At 37.2% G+C, this 25,989-nt stretch overlaps 3 protein-coding genes across 10 annotated transcripts in view; 1 reads left to right on the top strand and 2 right to left on the bottom strand.

Annotated features, from left to right (window-relative positions):
- The window catches only part of LOC103466902 (collagen alpha-1(XX) chain-like), a 36,493-nt gene extending 21,855 nt beyond the window's left edge, over positions 1-14,638 (bottom strand). The window contains exons 1-10 of one of the 8 annotated variants that reach the window (XM_008412804.2): positions 14,300-14,638; positions 14,111-14,219; positions 9,296-9,406; positions 8,101-8,205; positions 7,393-7,536; positions 5,314-5,493; positions 4,404-4,544; positions 2,480-2,647; positions 2,253-2,372; positions 2,023-2,187 (exon numbers count right to left, since the gene is read on the bottom strand). In XM_008412804.2, the coding sequence (XP_008411026.1) occupies positions 2,023-2,187; positions 2,253-2,372; positions 2,480-2,647; positions 4,404-4,544; positions 5,314-5,493; positions 7,393-7,536; positions 8,101-8,205; positions 9,296-9,398 (1,126 nt within the window). In that variant the 5' untranslated portion in view covers positions 9,399-9,406; positions 14,111-14,219; positions 14,300-14,638. The other 7 variants (XM_008412810.2, XM_008412811.2, XM_008412807.2 and 4 more) reach the window with 7 other exon arrangements.
- An 862-nt stretch (positions 14,639-15,500) lies between these two features.
- Positions 15,501-24,248, bottom strand: slc35h1 (solute carrier family 35 member H1). Its single transcript, XM_008412812.2, has 10 exons — positions 24,147-24,248; positions 23,321-23,513; positions 22,482-22,632; positions 21,608-21,671; positions 21,449-21,521; positions 20,281-20,449; positions 19,087-19,170; positions 18,409-18,584; positions 17,383-17,512; positions 15,501-16,867 (listed from the first exon to the last, which is right to left on the bottom strand). The coding sequence occupies exons 2-10, from the start codon at positions 23,429-23,431 to the stop codon at positions 16,722-16,724; spliced, it is 1,104 nt and encodes a 367-aa protein (XP_008411034.1). The 5' UTR covers positions 23,432-23,513; positions 24,147-24,248; the 3' UTR covers positions 15,501-16,721.
- Positions 24,249-25,088: 840 nt separating this feature from the next.
- On the top strand, positions 25,089-25,875 carry taf13 (TATA-box binding protein associated factor 13). The gene is made up of 2 exons (XM_008412803.1): positions 25,089-25,193; positions 25,265-25,875. The coding sequence occupies exon 2, from the start codon at positions 25,269-25,271 to the stop codon at positions 25,644-25,646; it is 378 nt and encodes a 125-aa protein (XP_008411025.1). The 5' UTR covers positions 25,089-25,193; positions 25,265-25,268; the 3' UTR covers positions 25,647-25,875.
- The last annotated feature ends 114 nt before the right edge of the window (positions 25,876-25,989 follow it).

The raw sequence follows: 25,989 nt of genomic DNA, 5'->3' as shown, positions 1-25,989 counted from the left end.
ATACAGAAATTGTTTCCATTGTTTTAAAATGTTTATGTCAGTCTGCCTTTTCCCCATCAATATGCCCTGCACCTTAGGGGCTTAAAAAAAAAGACGCGCACATTGCGCGAAACTCTGAAACAGGAGAAGCGGGACATAAAACGGAGCGACGAACTAGATGTGAATTATGGCATAAAAACAGAGAATCTGACGTTGAACAGTGAAAAATCAACACATGATGTAAAACACATGACGATTAGGCGGCGCAGCAGGTGATGAGTGAAGATTATTCATCTTATATTATTCGTCTTATAATGGATAAATGGTCAAATAAATGTAGCAACAGGAAAGAAACTAAAGTGGACATAGGAATAAACCAAGAGAGGATAATACTAATCAAATGAAACTAAATGGAAATGAATGAAGAACAAAATGCAAGAATAAACTAAGAAATCAAGTAAATACAGAGGAATAAACTGGTATGGCAAGACCATTCGAGCAATAATTAATACAGAGGACTGTATGGCAAGAATAAACAGACACTATTTCCACATAAAAGGTACAATAATATTGTTGAAGTGCCATGGGTTTGTTGAGACCATATCTAGTAGTGAGAATAAATATATTTTACAGACATAACAGTAAAGAACTTATCACTTATTTATGTTTTTAATTAGATTTGATATATTTATTTCTTCAATATTATTTTTCGTGTCAGTGTTAATGTCATTAACACTGACATGAGGCTGACGACTCCATGACACTTTCAATTTGACTCATTAGGATTTGATTAAGAACCAGATTTGTTCTTTGTAATTTCTGTCAAGTAAAATTATTAATCTTTAAATCAATAGACAGGTCTATATAAATATATAATCCATGTTTCTGTCTCATATTTGCATGGCATTAAAAGGATCTGGAACTTTTGTTTTTCCACTGAAAGCTCTGGTTTGAACAATAAATGCCATGTGGGTGAAGTTTTATGAATGATACTCTGATGTCCCATTTTCCTGAAGGCAGCACAGAGCTGCACCACCAGAAACTCACAGAAACACTGAAGAGAAGAAGAGCTATGATTAATGTAGTTACAGTTCTATCCATGTTTTAATGTTGCAGAGCTCAGTTGTTTGGAAATCGATCAAAGTTTAAACTGGCATGTTGTACATCTTTTATCTGGTCATTTTGTGTAATATTTAACAACTAGAAAATGGCACAAAATAAGAATATTGTTTCCACTCTGATTGGCTGCTGTTACACCTACCAATTTTATGTTGAATGTTCATTGCATTTTTGTGAAAGTAATTTCTATTCCCATGGCTTTTTTGTTCTCTGGGAAATTATTTTTGATAATAAATACAGAAACAAGCATAAAAATCAAAACATCTACAATAGTGATAGTAATTTTAATGATAAAATAATAGTCAGTGCAAAGTAGCCTGCCAATTCTTTGGTGGGAGGCGGTGAGGGACCTGGATAAAGGCTATGGGGGGCGCTGGGCCAAAAAAGGTTGAGAAACATAGATTGCATACATAAGCTCTGGTTGACCTCTTGGATGGTTTTCCAATCTCTAAGAGAACAACTGAGCTCTAATAACTATTTTTATTTGTAAATAATGAATACCACAGGGCTTTTTGGGACGTGCTGTTCCCAAAAAGCTCTGTGGTATTAGAACATTTATGATTAGATACAATGCAGTCTAAGAGGTCTATGGATAACTCCTCTTTTACCTTGATTGTTTGGTTTCTGCAATGAAAACTGTAGGATCTTATGTAATTAAGTACAAGTGGATTCCAGTCAAGTTGTAGAAACATCTGAGGGATGATCAGTGGTAACATGGTGAAGCTGAGCGTCCTTTGCTAGTGTGAATACTTATGTAGATGGGATTTTCTTTGGGGTTTTTTTATTAAACAAATGTGCAACTTTTTATACTTTGTCATTATGGAATATTACAAATAACATACTGTAAATAAGGTAGAAAAAGAGACACAAGGTGCATGCTTTCAGGATAAACTCAAAACTCAAAGCAATGTTTTTCACTCTCACCTACAGCGATGATTTCCACGCCTACATTCTTCAGCCGGTTAGCTGCTGCAATGGCATCGTCCTGAGATTTCCCATCAGTCAACAGAACCAGAAAAAATGGTGCACTGGCTCGCGCTCCTGCCTTAGGCTTCATGTTTTCCTCCATGACGTGGAGCAGTGCCTGTCCTAGGAGAAAACCGGCTGGTTATACACTGGCAGACATGAAAAGAGTTGAAGCTGAATTTCCCTACCTGTAAATGTGTTTCCTCCTTTGTATCTGAAATTTCTCACTGCCTCCAACAGCTGCTCTTTCGTGGTGAAATTACCGAGGTGCCACTCAGTGCGAGGGTCTCCGCTGTACTGGGTCAGCCCTGCAGCACACAGTACACTAATATTTGCCAGATTTTTCTCTCCTTCTTTAGAGGGTCTAGCTTCAGATAGAGAACCAGTTCATTCCTGCTTGTGGCCTGGTCCTCACCGATCTGAATGTGGTTTGGTCCAATGTTGAACGGCCTCACCAGACCCTCCAGAAAGTCTCTGACCCGCCTGAAGTTGGTGCGTCCGATACTCCAGGAGCCGTCAACCAACAGCATGATGTCTGCCGCCGCGTCACTCTCACACTCATATGGTTTCCTCTGGGGAAAGCCTAAACTCCAAGACACAAAGATAGATTTAGACAAGTCAAAGTTCACAGGACATTAAGGCAATAATACATAGGGGACACTGGGATAGGTTGAGGCACCTCTTGTTTCTAGAAATCGCTAAAAAAAACAACTATTTGTGACCAACTAGTTAGGAGAAAGGCATCACTGAATGAAGTCTGTGAAGGTAAAAACTTCCTGGGTAAAGTGGTTAGACTTTGATTTCTTAAAGTGTTTTTCATTCTTGAAAGTGAATTTAGTCTTTTGTAAGTTTGATAAGAATTGTGCTTAGACAATCATAGATATTTTTTTATTTGTTTTATTTATCAATTATGTTACGTATGAACTACAACATGAAGTCATAAACCAAAAATAAAAGTGTAGCAATTTAGGAACAGATGAAGTTGAAATATTAGCTTTAGCTACTGGCAAGTCTTGGAATCTCAACTTCCCAATGATTCAGTTTCACTTCTCTGGCCCAATAAAAAGCATTTAGGTTTTTGGGGGGGGGTTTCTTAACAGCTGTTTAGCAGTAATTTGTATAAATTAAAATATTTTACTACTGTACTGATAAATTATGTAAAACAAAATGTGATTGATGGGGAAAAGTGGCTTATTTAGGAAATGCATTAAATTAAATGGTTGAATGCAAATCCACCCCACACTTTTCAGATTTCTACTTGTGAAAATCTTGAAAGCCATTTGCTAATTGTCTTCTGCTTCACAATTATGTGCTGTTTAGTTGTATTGGCCTGTCTGTCACATGAGTTCTCAAACGCATTGACATTTGGGGTTGGAATTTAGCAAAATGTGAAAAGGTTTAAGAGGTGTGAGCTTTTGCAAAGCAAAACATGCTGACAGGTTGCATACATGAACTGGAGTGGTTTCCATGCATGTGCGGGATCTCGGAGCTTCCCAAGATCAATGAGGAGACGGAGGACACGTGTATCCTGCAGCTACACAGGACGGCTTGTCATTATCACTTATCAGTGAACACTGTCATCATGCTCAGAATCAGCACTTACTGCTCTGAAATATTATCTTTCTAGTGTGTATTTTTTAGGCATATTTAATGCAAAGATTTGCTGCTACGCTTAAAATTGTTTAGAATAACTTTTGCTTGTCAGTATGGCTGTGTTTTAGGGCCATGCTAAGAAAAGAAAAATAATTAAAATAATGAGAACAGTCATAATATTACAACTTTATTCTGGCAATATGACTATTCTTGAAATTATATGACTTTATTCTCATATTATTACAATTTTATTCTCATAAAATTATGACTTTATTGTCATAGTACAATGACTTAGTTCTTGTAATATAACTTTATTCTCACATTGTTACAGCTATATTCTCATATTTCGACTTAAGCTTAACCCTATATTCGATCTTGTCATATTAAAACTTTATTTTCATAACACTTTGACTTTATTCCAATAACATTGTGACTATTCTCATAATATTGTAACTTTATTCTTGTATGAGTCTATTTTTGTGATGACTCTGTAATCATTATGATAACTTTCTTATATTATTTAGACTTTCTTCTCCAAATATTACAACTTTATTGTTGCTATATTATGACGTTATTCTCGTAAAATTATGACTTTTTTCTTGCAATGTTATGACTTTAATCTCATAATATTACTGCAATAATTTAATCTTAATCTTAAAATGAACAATAAAATTCTCTCAAGTTTTCCTTTAATTTTCTCTGCAGAAATTTGTGTCTTTCTGTGATTTTGCCAGCTGGTATTTTACCCTGTTTTATCCCATGCTGCTCCTTGTTTTCCACCGTGGAACTATGTCGCTCCTTCCCTTTCTTCCTCTTCCTCTTCTCTCTGGTGCTTTTCTCAGGGGGCTCATCAGGGTATTCGGAAGTGCTTTCTGTGGCTGAGGGCTCTGGGGACCAGAGGTAATGGTAAATACATGGGTGGGGTTAAAGTAAGATAAGCAAAGGTTGTTCCCACAGAAGCTGGGGTAATACAGGAAAAACATCAAAGGGAAAAGTGAGAAGAAAAAAAAACGAACTTTGCTTCGAATAAGCAAAGTTTTTCTCTTAAGATAAGCAGTATTTATGGCTTATTTGTCATTTACAAAAACAGAAATACAAAATCTCTTCTTGTTTGTTGGATTTATATCTTTCACATCTCCCACTTGGTGCAGTCTTAACATTGCATGTTTTTATCAGTCACTTTTAAAAGATCCCACAAGTTTTCATGCAAGAGCATCTTAGTTAAAACCACATGGAGAATGTCTATCAGAAACATCTAATCTCCACCTTCAGAAATGTTAGTACTTTTTGTGAAAAGATCTGAGTTAAATGAAAAAAGTTATTGTGATGAACTGTCCAGAATTCTTGTGACCCTGTACTACTTTTATTGTATTTTGAGTTATTTACATGTTGTATGTGTTTGCCTCTTATTTTTCTTTCTTTGTGTTCATATAACTTTATGTTTAGTTATGGTAAGGAAGGCTTGGACAAAAAACAAAATCAAATTAAAACAACTTGTCAATTAATTTCTACCTTTGCATCTTCCCACAAGTCTTGTTGCAGAAGTTATATTAAAATCTTTGACTTGTCTCATGTTGTTAGTTCTCTTGTCATTTTACTCTGACATGAGTCCTTGGGTTCATCAAAGTACTATTTTAAACTGCTAGCATATAGCACCTGCAGTTGTGATGGTGACAGCAGTGGTGAGAGTGGGGTCTGGAAACAGAACTGTTGGCAGGTCCAGCAGAACAACCGTCGAATCGTCCAGGTCCCCCGAGCCCGACCCACCTGGGATCAACTTCCTACGGTTCTCACGGCTACCGCTGCGGATCATCTCCTCCTCTCGCAGACCCTCCACTGCAAAACACAAAGTTCAGTGTAATTACCCAAAATAGATTTTCCACATTACTTTTCAGGTGCTCATGGGTAAAACAAAATTCTAAAAATTATCACAACACAAAAATACAACAGTTTTAAAATCACCTGAAGTTCACATGTTTAAAGGTAAGAAATTCCTAAGAACAGGAATCCAGTGTAACCTTGGTTCTGACTGGGAACAAAACCCTGAGGGAGTGAAAAAAATTCAAAAGACAAAGACACATCAAGAAGGAATTCCCAGACCGCCATACTTCCAGCCTGACAGCTAGAGTGCTACAAATTTCCAAGTCAAGGTGTTTTCTTTGTAATGTGCCTGAACACGCTCAAGTCATCACAGAAACCTGCTATCTACTGCGTGTTTAGCAAGTACGTGAAAGGTACGCTACGCTCCAGGACAGGAATCCATCAGGCTGACTAAAAACATACAATATGAGAGGCATTCACAAATCAGGAGGAAATCAGCCGGCATGTACCTCAGATCGGGAAAAAATTTACTTCTGTAGATGGTAAAAGAAGACAGTAGAGTTTCTATCTGTCATACTTACCCTAATCCTTAAAATATCTTCCAACCCTACTAATTCTGTCACAATGTTTGCCAAAGGCCATCATTAAGGTTGAGTTTGGGTTGTCCAGGATGGATAATAAACAATCTAGGAGACACTAAACTCATTAAAGTGTATGAAGCAGCTTTAAAATCAATTTAAGAAGGGTGTGTGTGTAATCAAAATGTGTTTATACTTTGTGAGAGTGAGACTGTGTATTCTTGGTCAACAAAAGGAGCACAGGTTCGCAGAGGCTGCAGTATTTCTGAATATGAGTTATCATCTTTATTTGTGACTTGGCTGTCCAACCAGAGTACCTAGCTGTGTTTCCCTTGACCTCTAAATTGCACAAATCGGAATTTCCGCAATTCATTTAACGGCAACACGTCAATGGAAACTGGTCAATTTTGAAAAGTATTTTGCTAAGAGGTTTTTGTGCTAGGATGAGGTGGTTTTCTGGCTGAATAGAAATTACTGTATTTCATAAAACTGAAATGGAAACATTTTTTTTTTTTGCATCATTTGATGCAAAAAAAATATATTGAATCATGTGGTCACCAACCGTATGCTACTACAGAAAAGATGAAGAAGACGACAGGAGGTGGTAAGAGGATGTTGTTTCCTGACTAATCACATGAACAAACTTATTCACGCGTGACTTTAATTGTGCTTCTTGTTTAATGGACACACCACATTTGTGAAATTGTGTTTTTTCGAAATTAGCAGATAGTGGACAAAGTTTGCACACGTTTGTGATGGAAACGCAGCTATTGAAACTGAATTACCAGCTAGACAAGCTGTATTTCCAGGGTTTCTTCCACTGTTCGTTAAACATCTACAGGCCTAACTGGCCTGTAGATGTTTCAGTTCCTTTAGGTCATGACAAAAATGCATGAAAAGAAGAAAACAAAATGAGATTTTAAAATGTGAAGCCAATCTTATCCACCAATATTAAAACTGCAGTCGGTGGACCCCTGGTTTTCAGCCCACAATCTAACCACTAATGCCAAACCTTTTAAGGTCCATTCAAATAACTGCATTCTGACTTGTGAAACATTCAGAAAAAAGATAGAAATTAAACTTAAGTGATGAAGGTGATTACCATAGAATTAACAGCTGAACACTTGGTAGAGTAGATAATTAACTAATGGATGTCCTGATGATCTTTGCTTGACTTTAAGAAAAGAGCTTGCTTAAGTTCTAAAACTTAAGCAAAGCATGATGAAATCAAACTAGATATATTATATCCTATTAAATTATTCTAAAATGTTTCAAAAGCTGGTCCTAAATAAATATGTCCTGTAATTTAATCCACAGTTGATGTTGAGTTTCTTACAGGTGAATCGCCTTTTTGCCAGAAGCTTCTCCGTCGTCCCGTTCAGAACGAAGACTTGGAGGGAGTATTCCTGACTGGAGTCCAGTCCCGCCACTGTTGCTCGGCCTCGGGTGGTGGTCAGCATCAGCTCTGGTTGCTGCTCTTCTAGAAAGAAAATGAATGATTCATCAATCTGTATTCTGCTGTCCTTTCAATCCACGGTGAAAGCTGCTTAGTTCCTCACAAAACTATTGACATCTCTTGAATGTTTTTACCTTCTGTCACATTGTCACAAATTTCAATTTAATTTGTTGTATTTAATGTAATAGGCCAACAAAAGGTTGGACGATATGGCTGAAAATGTATCACAATATAAGCCTTTCAGATTAGTCGATATCGATAATTGTCAATATTGATAATGACTGATTAGTTTTATGTTTTAAATATCTGAAATACTGCCAATCGTGACCTTTCTTGTTTTATTTGCAGTTTTCACTTCACAACGTTATTTATTTTTAAGCAGTTAGCGAGGCATGGTGGTGAAACCTGAAACTACTGCTGCGCAAATTTCTCAACAGGTTGTTGCTAAGTAACCAAAGAGTGAGTGAGTAAGTTGATGCTACCAACATTTCCTAGCTTAGAGGCTAAAGTCTTTCCTATGCCTTCATAAGAAAGGCTTGGACTTTTGATAGTCCAACATATTTCACTCTAAACATAAAGTATTCTCACCTGACATTGTTCTGACCCGAACTTTGTATCCTTGAATGGGACCATCGGCCTCCTTCCACTTCATCTGCAATCGATCCTCAGACAGAACGGTCAGCTTCAGACGACCTTGGCGGGAACAAAGATTTGGAAAAGACCAACATTTAGGATTTAAAAAGGATCTCTGTCTGTTGTTGAGGTGATTATTCAGGATTTTTTAAGATCAAAGGCTCAAACTGGGGATGCTATCTTGGTTCCTCTCGCTCTCCCATGGCGGTCTAGCCCCTCTCACTTCCTCCTACACAAATCAAATCCCTCTCTTGTTCTGACTTCATCTGCATAATTTCCAGCAGGGGTTTCCCAACAAGTGGTATCTTTCATGTCCCTGTCGTCCTGCCCTCTATCCGTCCTCATCTCCAGCTGCCCCCCATCCGTCAAAGCAAGCCCTGTCCTCTGGACTGCAGCAGAAACAGGAACAGGACGCCAAGAGGGTCAAAGGGCATGTCAGAGCAGCGTCACTCAGTTACAGTATGACAGGGTACTGAATGTAACATGTAGTGGTGTAATAGAGGGAGGGGAAAGCGGAAACAAGGAAGACAGAGGAGAGCAAACATGAGCATGGTGAATCCCAGCAGACTGTTTACAGCTGATCTGTGAACCTCCAGCACTCAACAGCTCCTTTCTGACTCGGATTTACGCAGACCATCTTCATCCTTGGACAAGGGGGCGGGGCCACAGGGGATCTGATGGGTCTTTGCAGAGAAAGGGTCAAGGTTTCAAAGAGAGCCTCTAATAACAATAGCATTTCCAGACATGCAGAAGAAAACCGCATCTGTGCTCTGATTTAAGATTTAAACCTCATCTCTATTTTGTGACTTACAAAAACCTGTTAGGAAATTTCAAATTCAAATTTCAAAAATACTTTATTTGCTGGCAGGAAAGATCTCTTGTAGCGGTCTGTACTATAGCAAATTTGAAGAAGCCTCTGACTGAAGACCTTCTGTTTTCCAAAGAAAGTCTCATGAAGAGAATAGTCAGGGTTGTCCATAACTTTCTTGAGTTTTTAAAGAATTCCTCTTTGCGCAAGCATCTCCAGAGCTTCCACAGTCGAAAAAGCAGTTAAACACAGAAATACGTCTTAAAATTAGTACCATTTACTTAAAAAATTGATCAAAATTTTTAGACTTTGTTGTTAGTTTAAAGGATCAAAGAATATTACCCTGACCATGAACTCCTGAGGACAGCTGCAGGAAGATACTGAGCAGGAAACACAGCATTAGCCTTAGAGACGATGGTCTGGATGCGAGGAGGTGAGAAGACATGATGGGGCCTGAAACAATAAAATAATAAATGTTCAAAGTTGACTTATAGTCTGTTTTGTTTTCATTTTGGTCTCTTCTTTCAATTTATTTCCAGACTCCCAGACATTCCTGTAATCATTTAAAGAAATATTAGTCCACACTTCTTCATCTCTCTCTATGGAACAAATGTGCTGATAGATACAGAAACTTCATCTTTAATAAGTAATGACAATGAAATCTGTCTGTTTGTGTCCATCTGAATTTAGATTTTAAAAAGTTTAGGTCCTGCAGTTAATGACAATGTGTCCTTGGAAAGGAAAATTCTAGAAATAAAAGATGGCTTTATTTTATACTTTTTAGTTGATTGTAGCATGAGCTGATGCCTACAATGACTTAGGTGTATACTATATGCAGTTAAACAGGAGGTAAAAAGAAAAAAAAAAGTTTGTAATGCAGATTTTTTCTGCCTTGTAGTTGCACTATTGGTGTTTCTTCCGGTCGTCGAACCACTGAAATCCTGTAGCTTTGCAACTTTCCTCATAGATTCTAACCTGGATCACAGAAAGTCTGAAGAAGGTGACACTTAGGAACGTTCTTTTTAGAAGCACATAACATTTTTGAGGTGGTCTGGTCTGAAATGTAGGCCATCTATAGGACTTAAATTGCCCTTTAGGTTTTAATGATCTTTTAGAAGCCACAGACTCCGGTGTAAACATCCTTCCTATAGCTTCACACATCCCTGTTTATGAATCTCTGTGCTGCCTTACTTTGCTCTCTGTACTGTGAAAATCTTTTGAACCTCCTTTATATACATTACTTCCAACCAAGACTTACCATATTCAATGTGATTTTGATCAACAGATCTTTTTTTGGACTTTGGCCAATTTCTCACTCATTTTTATAATAACAATCTTTATTGTCATTATAGACAATAAAGATTGTCTATAATCTTTATAGACAAGACTATAGACAATCTATTGTCTATAATCTATTGATTATAGAACCAAGTACATGGTTCTATACCATGTACTTGGTATAGAACCAAGTACATGGATTATAACGAAATTGGTGAAAATAGTACTACATAGTACAATAGTACAATAGTACTAATGCCCTTATGGCTACCGGGTATAAACTGTTCTTCAGATTATAGATTACTTGTAGTACCTGAACAGTGCTGTCCTAAAAAATTAAAATGGACTCTTTTCAAACAAAAGATACATTTCATTACTAAAAACCTACTACAACAATAAGCAGCATTGAAAGGTCCTGTCTTCAGAAAACAGGAGAAACCTTTCAAAGCACTGACATGCAACCTGAACGACACTTAAGAATCACACTCTATAATTACTTCACTTATGGTGGCAGAATATTAGAATAGATCTCTTATGTTAATTGAGATTTGTTCCTTTTCTATACTTTTGCTTTTAAGTTGAGAAATCGTTTTCTTTTTCTTTTTTTTTTTGGACAGTTGGTTTATCGCTCTGGTTTGAATAATGTGCAGCTGGAAGGACAGGGACTTTAACAGGAGTGGCAAAAACAGATAGATTAGCAGTGCTTGGCAACAGCTGATGGTGTCATCCAGGAGAAATATCATCTCTGCAGCCCCGATACTGAGCCGTTACACAGTAAAATTGTTGACTCGACTTGATTCCTTTGACTCACTTAAGTTGTTTCAACTTTAGCCACCAAGTTCAATACACTTAATAAAAGCTGTTGCTACGACTTTAATTATGTTAACTTGACTGTTTTTAGGAATTACATTAAATTTTTATAGTTTTTTCTTTTTTGTGCCTTTTTAACTAATTTCTAAGTTAAGTTGCATTGTTACATTTTTTTCTCTACCAATCATGACAGTTATAAGCAGTCATGCAGTAACAGTCTTCAGTCAGAGGTTTTTTCATATTCATTGCAATACAGACTGCTACCAGAAATCATTCCTGTCCACAGCATCACCATCCACGAGTCTTGAAGATACTTGAATGACATAAGTTACTTAATTTCCCTTTGGGATCAAAAAATATTTTTCAACTTAACTGAATTAAAATGGGTTCTTTGCTACGTTTTATCAAAGAACTTAGTAAAATTTACTAGGTGTAAATAGCAAACTGTCTGGGTTTAGGCTTAGTAGCCTGATGACTCACATGTCATAACATAAGGGACAAAAAATACATTCCTCCTAAATTGCTTAGATTATTAGAGAAAAAACTTCAACGAAAATGCTTTGGAAAGTAACATACTGATCAAGATCGCTTTAAAATATTCTAAAAACAAAAAAAGTCTAACATTTTGGAAGCAAAATATAAAATAGGAATGCCCCAAGCTTTTTTCCTACCATTATTATTTGATTTTGAGTTTTACAAAAATGTTCTTCCTCATCAGCCGCTTCCTGGATAAAACCCAACTCATCAGCTTTTCCCATGGGAACTCTACTTGAAAGGATTCAGACTACAGATTTGTCAGTGCTTGCCCCATCACATACCCTGAAACTTCAGACAGCTAATGATACACAGGACAAACACTCAGGACTTTAAGTGCCCAGGAAAATACCACGCCTCCTTCTCAGTGGGACGATTTCTAACAATACAACAAGCATACTGTCAGCACGCCTGTGAACTTTGATTTGCAAGTCTTGCCTAAATATGATGATTTTGCCAAAATTCAGTTATTAAAAAACATTGATCAAGACCTTAAAATCTAACCAGGTCGAGCTAGTGTTGGGAAGATTAGAGAGTTTATAGTTTCATAAAAGCCTGACTGAAGTCAAATGAAAGCAGTAGTAGGCAGATGACCTTTACAGAACTGGTTCAGAATTGTTGATGATTGTTTTCTGTGAATAACAGCACTGTGTAGCAAACTCAAGCTGAAAAACTGTATTGACCTTTCACTGACCCATAATCATGCCTCAGATTGCAAAAAATTATTCCAGACTTGTGAGCAGAGTCAATACAAAATTTATTTTTTACGCTTTTTTTGGACAAACTTCAACACATTTTACTTTGGATTTTATGTGACAATACATACACCAGCTACTGCAAAATGGAGAGATGAGAGGAAAATGATAAACAACTTTCTCTCTGACAAGTAAACCATGTTGTGAGTACTGGGTGACATTTGTAAAGTTACACAGTAAAAAATTAAAAGTAATATTCAGCTAAATTTAGCCTGTCATTAAAAAAATTATCGCATACGTTTCTCAAAGTCATATTTTCTCTATGTTATTCATGGTGATGTACAATTTCAGAGCGCCAAGCTAAATACTTTATTCACAGGGTAAATACAAATCAAGTAGCTTACAAATAAATATTTAGTAAGGAAGCTAAATATTTAATCTGCAAATTAAAATATTTAGTTTCAATCTAAACATTTAACTATGACTGAAATATTGCCCCAAATCAAATATTTATTTTGCTAACTAAATATTTAGTTTGAGAACTAAATATTTCACTCACACTTAAGTTGGGAACTAAAACAAAGTTGCAGTGGTTGTGGGTGATATGCTACTGGGGAAGTTTCTACTATTTTAGTCTTTGTCTTAATTTTTTTTTTTTAATCATCTTAGTACATGTTTTTAAAAATAGATCTGAACCCTAGAGAACAACCAGCAAAGACAGCAGAGAGAAAGCTGTGGCAAAGCTTAGGAAGGGATAGATTGTATGGCAAAACCCCAAGCAATAAGAGAATAATAAGTGAAGCAGACAGCAGTCCCATAATAACTCTGCAGTAGGTGCAGATTCACAGCTTAAGCTAAAATGGCACATTCCCCTGGACAACCATTCCCCTCATGATACATGGTGGCATCAAGACTTGAGCGATCTCCATCTTTTCTCTGATCTGCCTGCTGTGTTCCTTGGTCTTGGTGATGCTGTTTGTTCACTACTGTTCTCTAACAAACCTCTGAGGCCTTCAGAGAAGAGTTACATATTGATGGAGGTTCAATAGTACATAAAGACTTCTGAAGGCAGACAACTGAATTGGGTTTTATTCAGTGTCAGACTGAATACGACTGTATGCCACATTTTAAAACTTGTTTTTTTAAAAACAAAAAAACAACAACTATAATTTTCCTTCCAATTTTGAATTCTACTGCATTTGAGTATAATAAAAAACTTTGTGAAAAGATTCGATAGGTTTGAATGGTTCTGCAAAGCACATGGGCCTACTATCTGAGTAGACTAAACACCAGTTCATTCCTGGAGCTTAAAGGCTTTTGTAACGCTTGAATGATTTAGCTCAATTACTTATCTCTAAGAAATCTTCTGAGAACGGTCAGCAAAAGGAAGTCATGATAAAAAAAAAAAGATTTTCCCACAGAAAAACTATCCAGAAACTTTAAGAAAAGTTTATTGGGAAAACCTTTAAAAAAGCTCAAACTGGTTTCTTGTCAGGAAACAGTATGTTCATAGTAGTTAAATAGATTTAAAAAGTTATAATTGTTTCTGAAAACAATTATACTTTGAGAATCGGACAAGGTGGTCAAAAGTACACATTTAAAAAAGGTCTATTTAAAACTGCACTCCAAATGTATGCAATTTTACATTAATTTTAATTGACAAACACGGCCCAGTTAACCTAAGACGTTTTGCATGTTGCGTAGTCAGAAAATCAACTTAGCATAAGTTTTAGTTAATGTTTGAGGCTAAACAACAACAATAACCGAGTACTTCATAGCCTGCTGTTTATGTAAATAATGTAACTCAATGTAGACTATTAAAACTTAAAAGGCAACTGACCCGAAGCTACGCGAGGTTAGGCCACCAGGATTCACCTTACAGCTCAGGTGTTGTCCGGTCACGCAGGTGTCCGTTCAGGTGTTTCCTTCTCTTTAACAGACGGTAGAAGCTAAAAAAAGGTCCGGAAAAAAATAAAGGTGTCCCACCATCTTAGCTCTTTGTTCAGGGAGCTGCCAGGTGATGTCTTACCTGGCCCGGTCGACGAATTTCAGGTTATTCCGTCAGAAACTCTCCAAACCGCATTCCACTGGAGGGGATGTCAAAACGATTCAGCAAAACCTGGAAACGAGCTCTCCTCGTGTCCGAACTAGAGAAGGAGCGGGGTCGTCCTGCTGCTCCGCTCCGCTCCGCCATGGGAGTGGCTCTCCAAAGAATGTTTTAAAAAGTCAGAGAAAGTCAGCCCAGAACGTCTAAACCAGGCTTCAAAACGCGGCTCTGCTCCAAACCTTTTTACTTTGCTTGCCAACACCGCAGGTTCGGTAACAAGTAGCTGTAATTCTGATATTAACACGGCTCAGTGGTAGAGCACGCGCACCACTTGGAGAGGTAAGTGCTCACGATCCTAGTTCGATTCCCAGCCTTAGGAGGTTTGCTACGTTTTCTGTCAAACTACTAATGGATAAAGGCCTTTAGTGCTACAAAAATGTTTAAAAACATAAAGCAGATGCTTGTTATTGTCATTTTTATTTGTATGAAGAGTACGTTTAAGGGCTGTACTGACCCAACTGAAAACGTCATGCCAACAGCAACGAACAAATGGGGTTTCGTAGGTCCAACAAAATACATGCAAAAATATGTGGAAGTAAATCTCAACACATTTATGTTGCAACACAGCACCCTGTTACAGGAAATGAGAAAAGTAGTTAAGAGAAAATTAAACTCCAGAAGGATTTCACTGCAGAAACGTTGGACCTGGGCATTTTGTACTTCATCTATCCTACCCTGCCTAAAACTAAAACAACAAGAAACAAAAATTCTACTTTCAACTAAACAGTTTCAAATTTGTATGCAGACAGTTATAGCAAACATCTGCAATTCCATGTTTGTCAGCCTTGAACCCCCCAATCTACCACTTCACCTGATGTGAAGATCCAATTATTTCATGATTTGGTTGGAGACTGATGGAGCAAGAGCATGATCATGCATATATTGCATGATCATGCATATATTGCATGATCATGCATATATTGCATGATCATGCATATATTGCCTTGTTCTTCACCATGATAAACTGGCTCATCAAATTGCTGCAGCTTATTCATCCACGCAGCCCCCACTTCCTCACTGAACATAGCGCCCAGATACTTGAAACCATCCTGTTAAAGCAGAAATGGGCCCTTCTCCCTCTTCTCCATTACGGACCAATTGAATGTCGAGTCACAGAAGCAAATGACTGAAACAAATTTATTAAAAATTAAAATAAAATTTTAATTTTACACCCTTTTCATTAGTCTCCTTTTACTGAAAATTTTACACATCAAAATCTTTTCATAAATAGCTATGCAAATCAGACATATTCTTTAGCAAAAATAGCTCATAAGGCACAGCTTTGAAATATAAGAAAAGGCCTGGAAAATGTTAGTAACCTAACCAACACTGAACCAAGCTTTAAATTTACAGGCAGAGCGTTTTAAATATTGGTCAAAGTATGATCATTTAACATGTATTCAGTATTCTGATAAACACTATGAAATTATATTTAGGTCTATGACATCTGATAGCTGCTTAATGTCAAGCTGTATGGAAAGTATTAATATTGATGCAACAATCAATGGTCAGAGATAGGAAATGGCTAACTTTCTCTTAATTATCAAGTGGAATAATGAAAAATAATTTTTCTCCTCATCCATAAAACTCAGAACTGTGAGCACTCTTCTTTTAAACACACACGCGCACGCACGCATGCACGCACGCACACACACACACACACAGGATCCTCTTAATCCTATTAATCTGAAAAAGGTTGACAACTTTATGATACAACACATAAAATAGAGATAATGTAATTTTTTGTTGGATTCAAAAATTTCACCTCAATCAACGAACCTGTAATTATTTTTTTATCTTATTCATTATAGCCCTTAAAAAAAAAACAACCAAAAAAAGAAACACTGAATATGTGAAAATTGGAACCAGAAACTGGTATTGGCCAGAATTAATAGGAATATTTTTCAGAATTGGTAGATTTATGTTACACATTAACTTTAGGGAAAAATGTTTTTTTTTTTTTTGTCCAAACTTATTCTCCACTATCAGATTAACATCGAAGATATCTCCAATGTGGCTGACAGATAAGGGGGAAAAAACTCCATTTGATGTGTCAGAACGTTGCTGTAAAGATATAACACTTTCTTCACCTGTCAGACATTATAAATTCATATTTGACTGTATTTGCTACAATTTAACATCAAAATATCTTATTTTTGTTGCGTTTTAAGTCCATAGAGAAATGTATAGCTAAGGAAGCAACAACAACAACAAAAAAACTAAAAGAAAAAAAACTAAGGTTTGTGTCACACTGAAGCCCTTCAGATAGAAGAAAACGGAAACGAAGAAGCTGGAAGAGCTTCTGTAAAAGTTAAGGAATGAGCTGGGTCCAAGTGGGGTTTTGTCAATGCAGTGAGATTTCTTGCTCCTCCTCTTCATCGTTATACTCATCAGCAGCCGAATCCTCACATTTATCTCCGTTCTGCCGAAGTAATGGCAACTGCAGCTCTGAACTTTTACTGCTGAGCTGCCGAATAGAAGGAACCTTATCTGATGGAGGAAAAACAACACGGGTTAGACGCATTTCAAAAAGGGAAAATTATTCATACCTCTGGCAGAATTAGATTTACAATTTACATAACCAAAGAGTTTATTTTTGAATGGAAACAGGAGGCATTTCTCAAAATGTGAACAATGTAAAAGGGGCATCAATTTTGAAGATAAAAAAATTATTTTGTTATTTTTTTCATTTAAAACATGGCATGTTGAAAAATCAATAATGAACAGAAAAATCTTCACTAGATTACAGAAATAAAACACTTCAGGGTGTTTTCTAGGTGGACTATTAAGATCTGAATAAAATCATGACCTGCATGAAATTGGTACATAGAAGAAACAGCTTTAAAGCTGTACATGTTGTAGAATAATTTTCTACATTAAAAATGGATATTAAATTAAAATCTAGGAGATGCTGTGGATCATTGATCCTGCAGGGATGTAGGAGGTGGGTGAAGAGGGAAACAGACTGGACCAGGCATGGAAGGTGACGTCTTTTTCATACTTACTTTTGGAATAGTATGTTTTGAGTCCCACGTGTAAAGAAATCCCACAGAGACATACTGCGAACCCCAGCCAGTTCAGTTTGCTCATTCTGTCTCCCATCAGAGATGCTGCCAAAAGCAGCGTACAAACCTCCTACAGGAAACACCAAGCGATAAATACAAATGGGTTAGATTACAGCTGGAAGACCAGAAACCACAGTAGGTCAGAAGAACAAGAGAAAACAGCAATGTTGCTGCACCTCTTGGGTTACTTTGACAGATGGATGCGCTAACAGTAAAGCTCCTGTAAAGCTGAAATTAAAGTCTAAATTCTTTTTTTTCCCCAATGGCCCTAACCCTCTTTCATACGAGTTAAACTAAAATGCAACAAAATTTTACGTTTAGAAATGTCTCGCTCACAATCTGTCGATCTGACTAGTCTGAGAACAGAACACTAATTTAACAAAGAAATCCCCCCATTTTAATAATGTTGTTTAATGTGTTAAACATTGTTAAAGAACATTTAACTTATTAAACTTATTGATCATTACACAGATCAATATGTCACTGAGCCATTAGGAGTAAAAAATATTCACTACATTAAGACAGTCCAAGCAAATGATGTTAAGGTAAATGATCTCCAATTAAATTGTAAACCACAATATACATAGAATGTTACAAAAAAAATCTAAAATAAAATGTTCTTGCTAAGTTTTTTGGAATTTAGCAAATAGAAATAATTTTAGTGATTTTATCCAACTTAAAACAAGAAATGTTTAGTCTGATTTAATTTTATACAATGAGAAATTAAATCAAAAGGTTTATTTTTACAAACCTTTTTATTAAGGTCGATTTTCAGCCATAAATTACATATTCCAGATTTAGGCTTTTAATCAAATGTTAGACTGCACTTTATTACAAAACGGTTCAGTTTGAATATCAGTCATTTTCAAGGATCTACACAGAAATGCAGCAAGTTCCAAACCTTGAGAACACCTAATTGAAATTCAAACATTTTCAAGGATTTCAAGCACCCATACAAACCCTGACCTTAAAGATTCCTGATATCGACAATGTGAGGCTGGAGGTTTTGGAGACGAGGAGAAACTCAGAAAAGCCCAACCCGAAGGCTAGCGTGCCGCCTACGCTCAGCGTCATGAGGGAATAGAGGAGTGGAGAGAGCTCCGTCACCCGGAATAACTTCTCCGAAGCACTCAGGCTCAGCGCTGCAGAGAGAGGACAGACACAAGACAAAGATGGCAGACACGCTACAATATTTATCCTAGTAGAAGGATTCTTCTTTAAGGTTGTTCTTCAAACTATGTTATCAGAAAGAGCAAGGATCATGGCTCAGAATATATCAAAACACAAAATTAGTTTCCAAAACATTTTAGAGAAATTATTTGTTACCACATTAGATCAAATTATTAATAAACAGAACATGTTATGCAGTAAGCAGTATGTGTTTTGTAAAAAAAAAAAAAAAAACTGCATTATGGATATGCTCGAAGAAATGTCAGCCAAAATAGACAAGCAGCATTATTTTGTAGATTTAAAAATAAGCTTTTGATACCGTTGATCACAATATCCACAACTGGAGAAGTAATTACGGTATTAGAGATCTTGCTTATTAATTGGTCTCCTGTTACACAGTGACAGTTCTAACAAATATGTCAAAGAAAGAGATTTTTGATAAAAGTTATATACTGTAGCTTTAACTGTACTCACCTTCATTGTAGAGAAAAAGGGGAAAAAGTCCAAGAAACATGAGAGGCTGGAGGTGGTACATGGTATCGATGGGATTCTGAAGACCTGAAAAAGAACAAAATATCAAACAAGCTCAGCTGACTTTGTGTTTTTAAAATTCACCTCCAAACTAAATACTCAATAGCAGTGGTCCCCAAACTACGGCCCGCGGGCCGGATCTGGCCCGTCTCCACATTTGGTCCACCCCCCTGAACAATACCAGATAGCATTCAGATTTTTTTTTCATTTACCGTATTTTCCGGACTATAAGCCGCTACTTTTTTCCTAAGCTTTGAACCATGTGGCTTATATGTGGATTTTTCTTCATCCATCAGAGGGCTCTTTAGCAGGAAGTGAATCATTGGAAGTCAAAATTGGAAATAAAAGAAGAAGGCGCCCATTAAAACGGAATTAGGTTTTAATAGAGAATTGAAATTTGAGAATGTTGTTGATCAGTTAAATAGCATTGAGGGGAAAAAGAAGATTTTTTGTTTTTTTAAATAATACTGGGATCATTATGAGAATTGGAGGCACAGATATTAGGATCCAGTAGATGGCAGTAGTGCAACAATAATAGATGCAAGCTGCCATTGAAATCTAAAGAAGAAGAAAGCGCCCATTTTCATTTAGCACATGCTAGTAACAGACACAAAGGATCAGCACTTTTACTGTTACAGTTACCGTTCGGAAACTACCGTAATCAGTTCAGTTAAATCTAAACTTAGCAACTTTTTTTTTTCATCCGTAATAAATGTGATATTCAATTTACCTGTTATGATTCAAATTTTGGGTGTCCGCCCCCCTCTGCTGCTGCTGCATCGCTGTGGAAAACCTGGAGCGGCAGAGATATCTGCGGCTTATATGTGCATGTTTACTGTTTTTTTTTTTTAAAACTTTGGGGTTGCGGCTTATAGTCCGGAAAATACGGTATTTATTTCATAAATAGTGTTATTTCCTGGATTTTTTCTGTGAAGAACCCAGAGAGGGTTATTTGATTATGCTTTCTGGAAAACAATACATTTTTACATTTAGGCACTCCTGCAAACGTCACACTTTTTCTGTTACAAACTGACTCTGGCCCCCCACCAGAGAAGGAAAAAGTTATGTGGCCCTCACAGGAAAAAGTTTGGGGACCCCTGCTCAATAGTTGCATACTGAAAATGACTCAAGACCGACCCAGCTCTGCTTTCTGCATGAGGACCTGAGTGAGGGTCCAGCGGATTCCCCCAATGAAGGAGGCCAACAGCACCATGATGAAGCCCTCCATGTTGAACTGAGTCGATTCAAATGTAAACATAAAGAGACCGCTGGAGATCAGCAGGACCACGAGGATCAGGAAGGGGTTCTAGTTAAAAATGGGAAAGAAGGAGCAGACAGACGCTGTGGTGAGATTAGAATTTCTGTGTGTTGGAAATGTTTTAATGACTTTCTCAGACTTCCATTTTTCAGTAAAAAGAAGACCCTGTTATTATTCTGTTCTAACAGAATAATAAAGCATTGATTTGATTTGACATTTTGAAACAGACACTTCTTGAAGGAAGAAACTGTATAATTATAAAAACTAAAGCAGGCATTTGAGGGAAAATTATTCTATCATTATGAATATTTCTGGGACCATTAAAATGTTTTCTAATGGTTTCTAATAGTCTTCCCACTGCTCATTGTCAAATTTGAATGTAAGAAAACTAGTACTGTGGGATTTGTAAAGGATTTCCTGAGCTGAAACAGGAGACCGCATTAGACAGAGCTTTTTATGGAGATAAATTAGGGCCATGCAATTTGTTTACATTTCTTTTAAAACTGAGAAAAAGATTTAAACCTAAAGAAAAAAAAGTTCAAAAGTACTTTTCAGCGGAAATGTATGGAACTCCACAGGAAAATAAATGAATCCGAAACTGAAAGGAAAAAAAACTTGATTATGAAAAGTAGTTTGATTTTTTATTATTATTATTATAGTTTAAAATTTTATTTTCATTTTCAAATGATTTTTTTTTTTAAATTTCAGTTTCAATTTTGTCTTTTTTTTTGTACAAACTATGTGGTCCCAATTTAGCTCCATATGTTTTGCTTCAGGTTGGTACATTAGTACCAGACTGAAAACTTTTGTCATCCAGTGATTTCATTCCACAAGTTGATACATTAGTGGAACAAAATCAGCCCTAACTATCCCACCTGTCACACCATTTACTTCTAGTTGTGCAGCTACTTACAGACAGTACAAACAAAAGAGATAAAGAATAAAAAACATTTCCTCTTGTTAAAAGACATTACTCTTTGCTTATTTTAGCCCACTTATGATCAAAATAATTTGAATCTCTTTCAAATTCAAATAATCTTTGCTCACCGGCTCCTCTAGTTTGAACACGAGAGAGAAAAAGAGAATGAACAGCACTGCTGAGGACTTGGTCATGGTGTACCTTCAGACGTAAAGAAACAGACATCAGGATGGGACATTACAACAGTTCAGGTGACAAAGCTGTGACGCTCTTCTCCTTTAACTTACAAACTAATGGTGATGAAGAGGAAGCTCCAGTTGGAAAGCCCTATGTCCAGTGCTGTTGCCAAGGCTGCAGAGAAGATGAACATGTTCACTACTTACAATTATAAGTCAAATGCACTTCATGTACATACAGTATCCATGGCCACGAAACCGATATTATTACACTGGATATAGAGGGAATATACATGAATAGAACAAGATTTCTCCTGAGCTCGTCATATGAACCACTTCTCAGTCCATCACTCCAAGAATGGTTGCAAAAGGCATGATGAGAAGCATTGCTGCGTTGATATGATGACGGCAGAGAGTCGATATAAGAAGAAGCTTCTTAAAGAGACAGAGGGAAACTTCAAGGCGTCAAATTACGCTGTCAAATTTATTTTAAGTCAGCATTTTTATACCAGCTGAAGGTAACGGTTACTTGACAGAGATAAAACAACACTGTGTGCCTGAAAAATGCATAAGGCTGCGTTTTTAAAAAGTCAGACCTGCCCATTTAGTTTTTTTGCCATTACAGATTTGTTTTGCAAGAAATGTTGCTAAATATAGCGACAAAGATGTTAAGTTGGTAACAGTGTTAACTGCACACGACGTGACCAAGTGGGCGGGTCTGTCAGTCAACCCTCTATCACAGCAGAGAAAAGGGAACAACCACTGATTTTCAGACCTTTGCTCAGGTAGATATGATCGGTTTCACATCAGCTGATACTTCCATGTTTAAATGTGTGATGAAACTTATCAATTAAAATTTTAGTCAAATGATTATTGAAGAGGGAAAAAAAAAAATCAGTAAACACGATAAGGCCTGACCTTCAACCCCTGGCTCTAAGAATTGACGGTCAAAACATTTCAGAGTCCAAAAGTAACAAAAGCTTGCCTGTTGGAGCCACTTTACGGATGTAGTCTTCCCAGGTCAGAACGATGCGGGGTTTCCCTGTCCAGCACTGCATAGCCCGCCGCGTCAGAGCTGACAGACAGAAATTGACGCCAAGATGAACCAGCGTCATGAACAAGGGATAGTGGAAGCCCTGAGGAAAACAGAAGCGAACAGAATAAACTAGAATGTCTCCCAGTCCCTGAGAGATGCTAAAGATCCTACACAATGGTTATTTTCTTTTATTTTTTTTTGGAAATTTACAGATTCAGGGGATTTTTAGGCCATTTTTCACAAACACTCATTTTGGAGCTTAAAAGATGAGCTTATCATGTAAATCCATGTTCAAATTGAGAGTAAAATATAAAAGTAGCAGCTCAAAAGTTGAAACCCTCCCCCCGAAACTAATAAGATGCATTCAGATAACACATTTTGCAAATAAAAACCGCTTAAAAGGGTGTTTTTTAAAAAGGTTTTATTGTCTCTAGCGCCTTCATTTAAGTGTAGTTAGACTGTCAGACTAAGGCCTCTGTATGTGGGTTGTGCTTTACCCCTGATAAGTTACTACTACCTTCTCAGTATTTGAAATTATTGTCAAATACCAAATGGCACCTTCGCTGGCCTGCCCTGGCCTAACTTACATAGTTTTGATTCCTCTTTCTAAATATATTTGTACTTTTGCATGTTATTTGATCTCTTTATATGCAGATTTGTTTTATTTATTGTTTAAGACTCAATATATGATGGCTTCGTTTGCTTACTTCTCAGTTTTTATCCAAATAAAATGAAAGACAAGTTACCAGTCTAGCAACAACAAACACAAGTTGCATGAAGGTTCTTACTTTCATAAGCCATTTGTTATAGAAGGTGATGCCTATGGAGAAGACATAGTAGAGGAGAACCAATCCGACAGTGCGAAGGCCCCGGAAGAGAAACTGGACCGGCCACGCCATACGGAGCCGCTAATGAAGACAGACCACCATCTTCAAACAAACTCTGGACCCACCCATAGCTGTTCGCTGTGACCGGGACAACCTGGGTTTGGAGAAAATGAGGGGAAAGAGTGAAGTAATACTCAAAGTTCAGCGTTAGTGATGACGTTAGCGCCAGCTGTCTGTCAATCACGGCAGACCCACTCCCTAACAGTCCGCCGGCGCAGGAGCCGGCCAAAAAAAAGTTGAGCGGTAGATGACGAATTCCTTTCTCAGAGCGAATCTATTCTCGAAGTTACACCAGATTCCTTAGCTATGAGATTTAGCAATTCCGGGGTGTGCTGGTAACAAACTGGAAAGACAGATGGACATATATTCTGAAGGCATATTCAGAGATAATTTGCTTCTTAAAACACAACCCAGAGATGGACCGTCGATTCACTGCCTTCAGAAATCATTCTGATGTTGGTTTTTAAATGCTAATCTTGTATTTACATTAACCATAAAATCAATATTACTAGAACAGAGCAGGACATCCCGAGGATGCGCCACCGTGTAAATGATGCGGACCTAGTTCATTTTCCAACTCATTTTTATCATGGTTTGTGTTAACAGCTGTTAGACAAACTGAATGCTTTAGTACTTGGTTAGGCTTTATTAAAGGAACATGTGTTCACGTATTATACACGCCGACAGCAGGTTAAAGACATTAAAGTGACAGTTCAACAGCACTTACCATCTGTTGTGCGACTACATGTCTGTGTTGTTTTTTTTCTCCTTTTCTTTTTCTTCTTCTTCTCAGATTAAATGGCGCTTGGCAAACAGTGTGCAAAGGTGTGCATTACCGCCACCTTCTGAGCTGGAATGTGAACCAGAATGGAAACAAATATGAAGTTGTTCAACTGAACTATGAAGTAGTTCAACTAAACTGTAGTGTTCCTCTTTATGAAACTTACACTGGCCTCCTCAGCTCTGAAACTGACTTCCTCCAGTCATTAGGAATATAGATTTTCTCCCACTATTTATGTCACAGCTCAAGACACTGGCTGTTCAAACTGATTTGACTTTAAACATAGATTTTAAAGTGTTCTCCAACCTTGTTTATGGAAATCTATTTTTAATTAACTGTTTTATTGATTCTATATTCATTTATTTGTTATTTTCTGTAAAGTGACCCAGAGTTTTGTTGTACAATATCTATAGAATTTCTATTACAACATCCTGCCTTGACAGAGAGTGAGCAACAGACTAAAATTTAATGCTTTCTACTCACATTAAAGATAAGAAAGATGGGAATCAAGCCATCAGTATAAACGGATTTACCCCTTCTTTGATTTGAGAATTTATTGTATTTCAGATACAATAAAAGCAATTCCTACCCTATTAACCTATATACTGTCTCTGGATTCTGATTGACTCTAGGTTCAGATACTGATTCCCTACTATGTTGATGTAAATTATTTAAATTATTCAACGCTGCGATGGACTGGTGACCTGTCCAGGGTGTACCCCGCCTCTCGCCCGAAATGTCTCCCTGGAGATAGGCATCAGCATCCCTCCCGACCCCACTAGGGACAAGGGTGCAAGACAATAAATGGATGGATTTATTTCAACGCTATACCAAGATTTTTCAAGTTTATGTCCTGCTGCACTCCAGTCCGACAGGTGGCGATAGTGCACTGATAATCTGTTTACAAGTAGCCTATGATATACAAACAGGAAGTAGTAATTCAGACGCTCCGGGCTGTAGTTGTCTCGCGCTTCAGTTGGACAAGGCAGCTATGTAAGAAATGTCTTTTTTGTTACGTTTTTATAAAGTTTAGTTGACTTTAATTATATTGTGTTTATTTCTAGAGTAATGGCGGAGGAGGAGGACGAGCAGGGCTTTGAGGAGGAGCTGGAGGACGGCTCTGGCGGGGTGGACGCCGCTGGCCACGGCAGAAGAAAAAGGCTCTTCTCTAAGGAGCTCCGCTGCATGATGTACGGCTTCGGTGACGACCAGAACCCGTATACAGAGTCCGTGGACATCCTGGAGGACCTGGTGATCGAGTTCATCACGGAGATGACCCACAAAGCCATGTCCATCGGGCGGCAGGGCCGCGTCCAGGTGGAAGACATCGTTTTTCTGATCCGCAAAGATCCCAGAAAATTTGCCCGTGTCAAAGATTTGCTGACCATGAACGAGGAGCTGAAGAGAGCAAGGAAAGCTTTCGACGAAGCCAATTATGGCTCTTAATAGACACACATGTGGACACATACGGCTGATATATCTGATTACAATATTCGTTTATTTTTTTTAATATAAAACTTAAATATTGCATGAGTCAGTTTATTTTATTTGTTCAACTTGACTTCCTCTCCTTCTCAGTGGCTTAGCATCATAGATCAATACGCAATGCCAACATCTGATATTTTATAAGATTGTCTGAAACAGCTTGAATAAAGTAAATTACTTGTTCTTTTTATTTACTTTTATAAATGACCATCTATGTACAAAGGTACCAGTTGGACATACAGTCAGTACTCTTAACACTGGTTCCCAAGACTTTAGTTGATAGGAGCCATATTTAGGGTTCCAT

This window comes from Poecilia reticulata, linkage group LG7, assembly GCF_000633615.1.
Source record: "Poecilia reticulata strain Guanapo linkage group LG7, Guppy_female_1.0+MT, whole genome shotgun sequence".
Lineage (NCBI taxonomy): Eukaryota > Metazoa > Chordata > Actinopteri > Cyprinodontiformes > Poeciliidae > Poecilia > Poecilia reticulata.
This window is presented reverse-complemented; position numbering and strand designations above follow the sequence as displayed.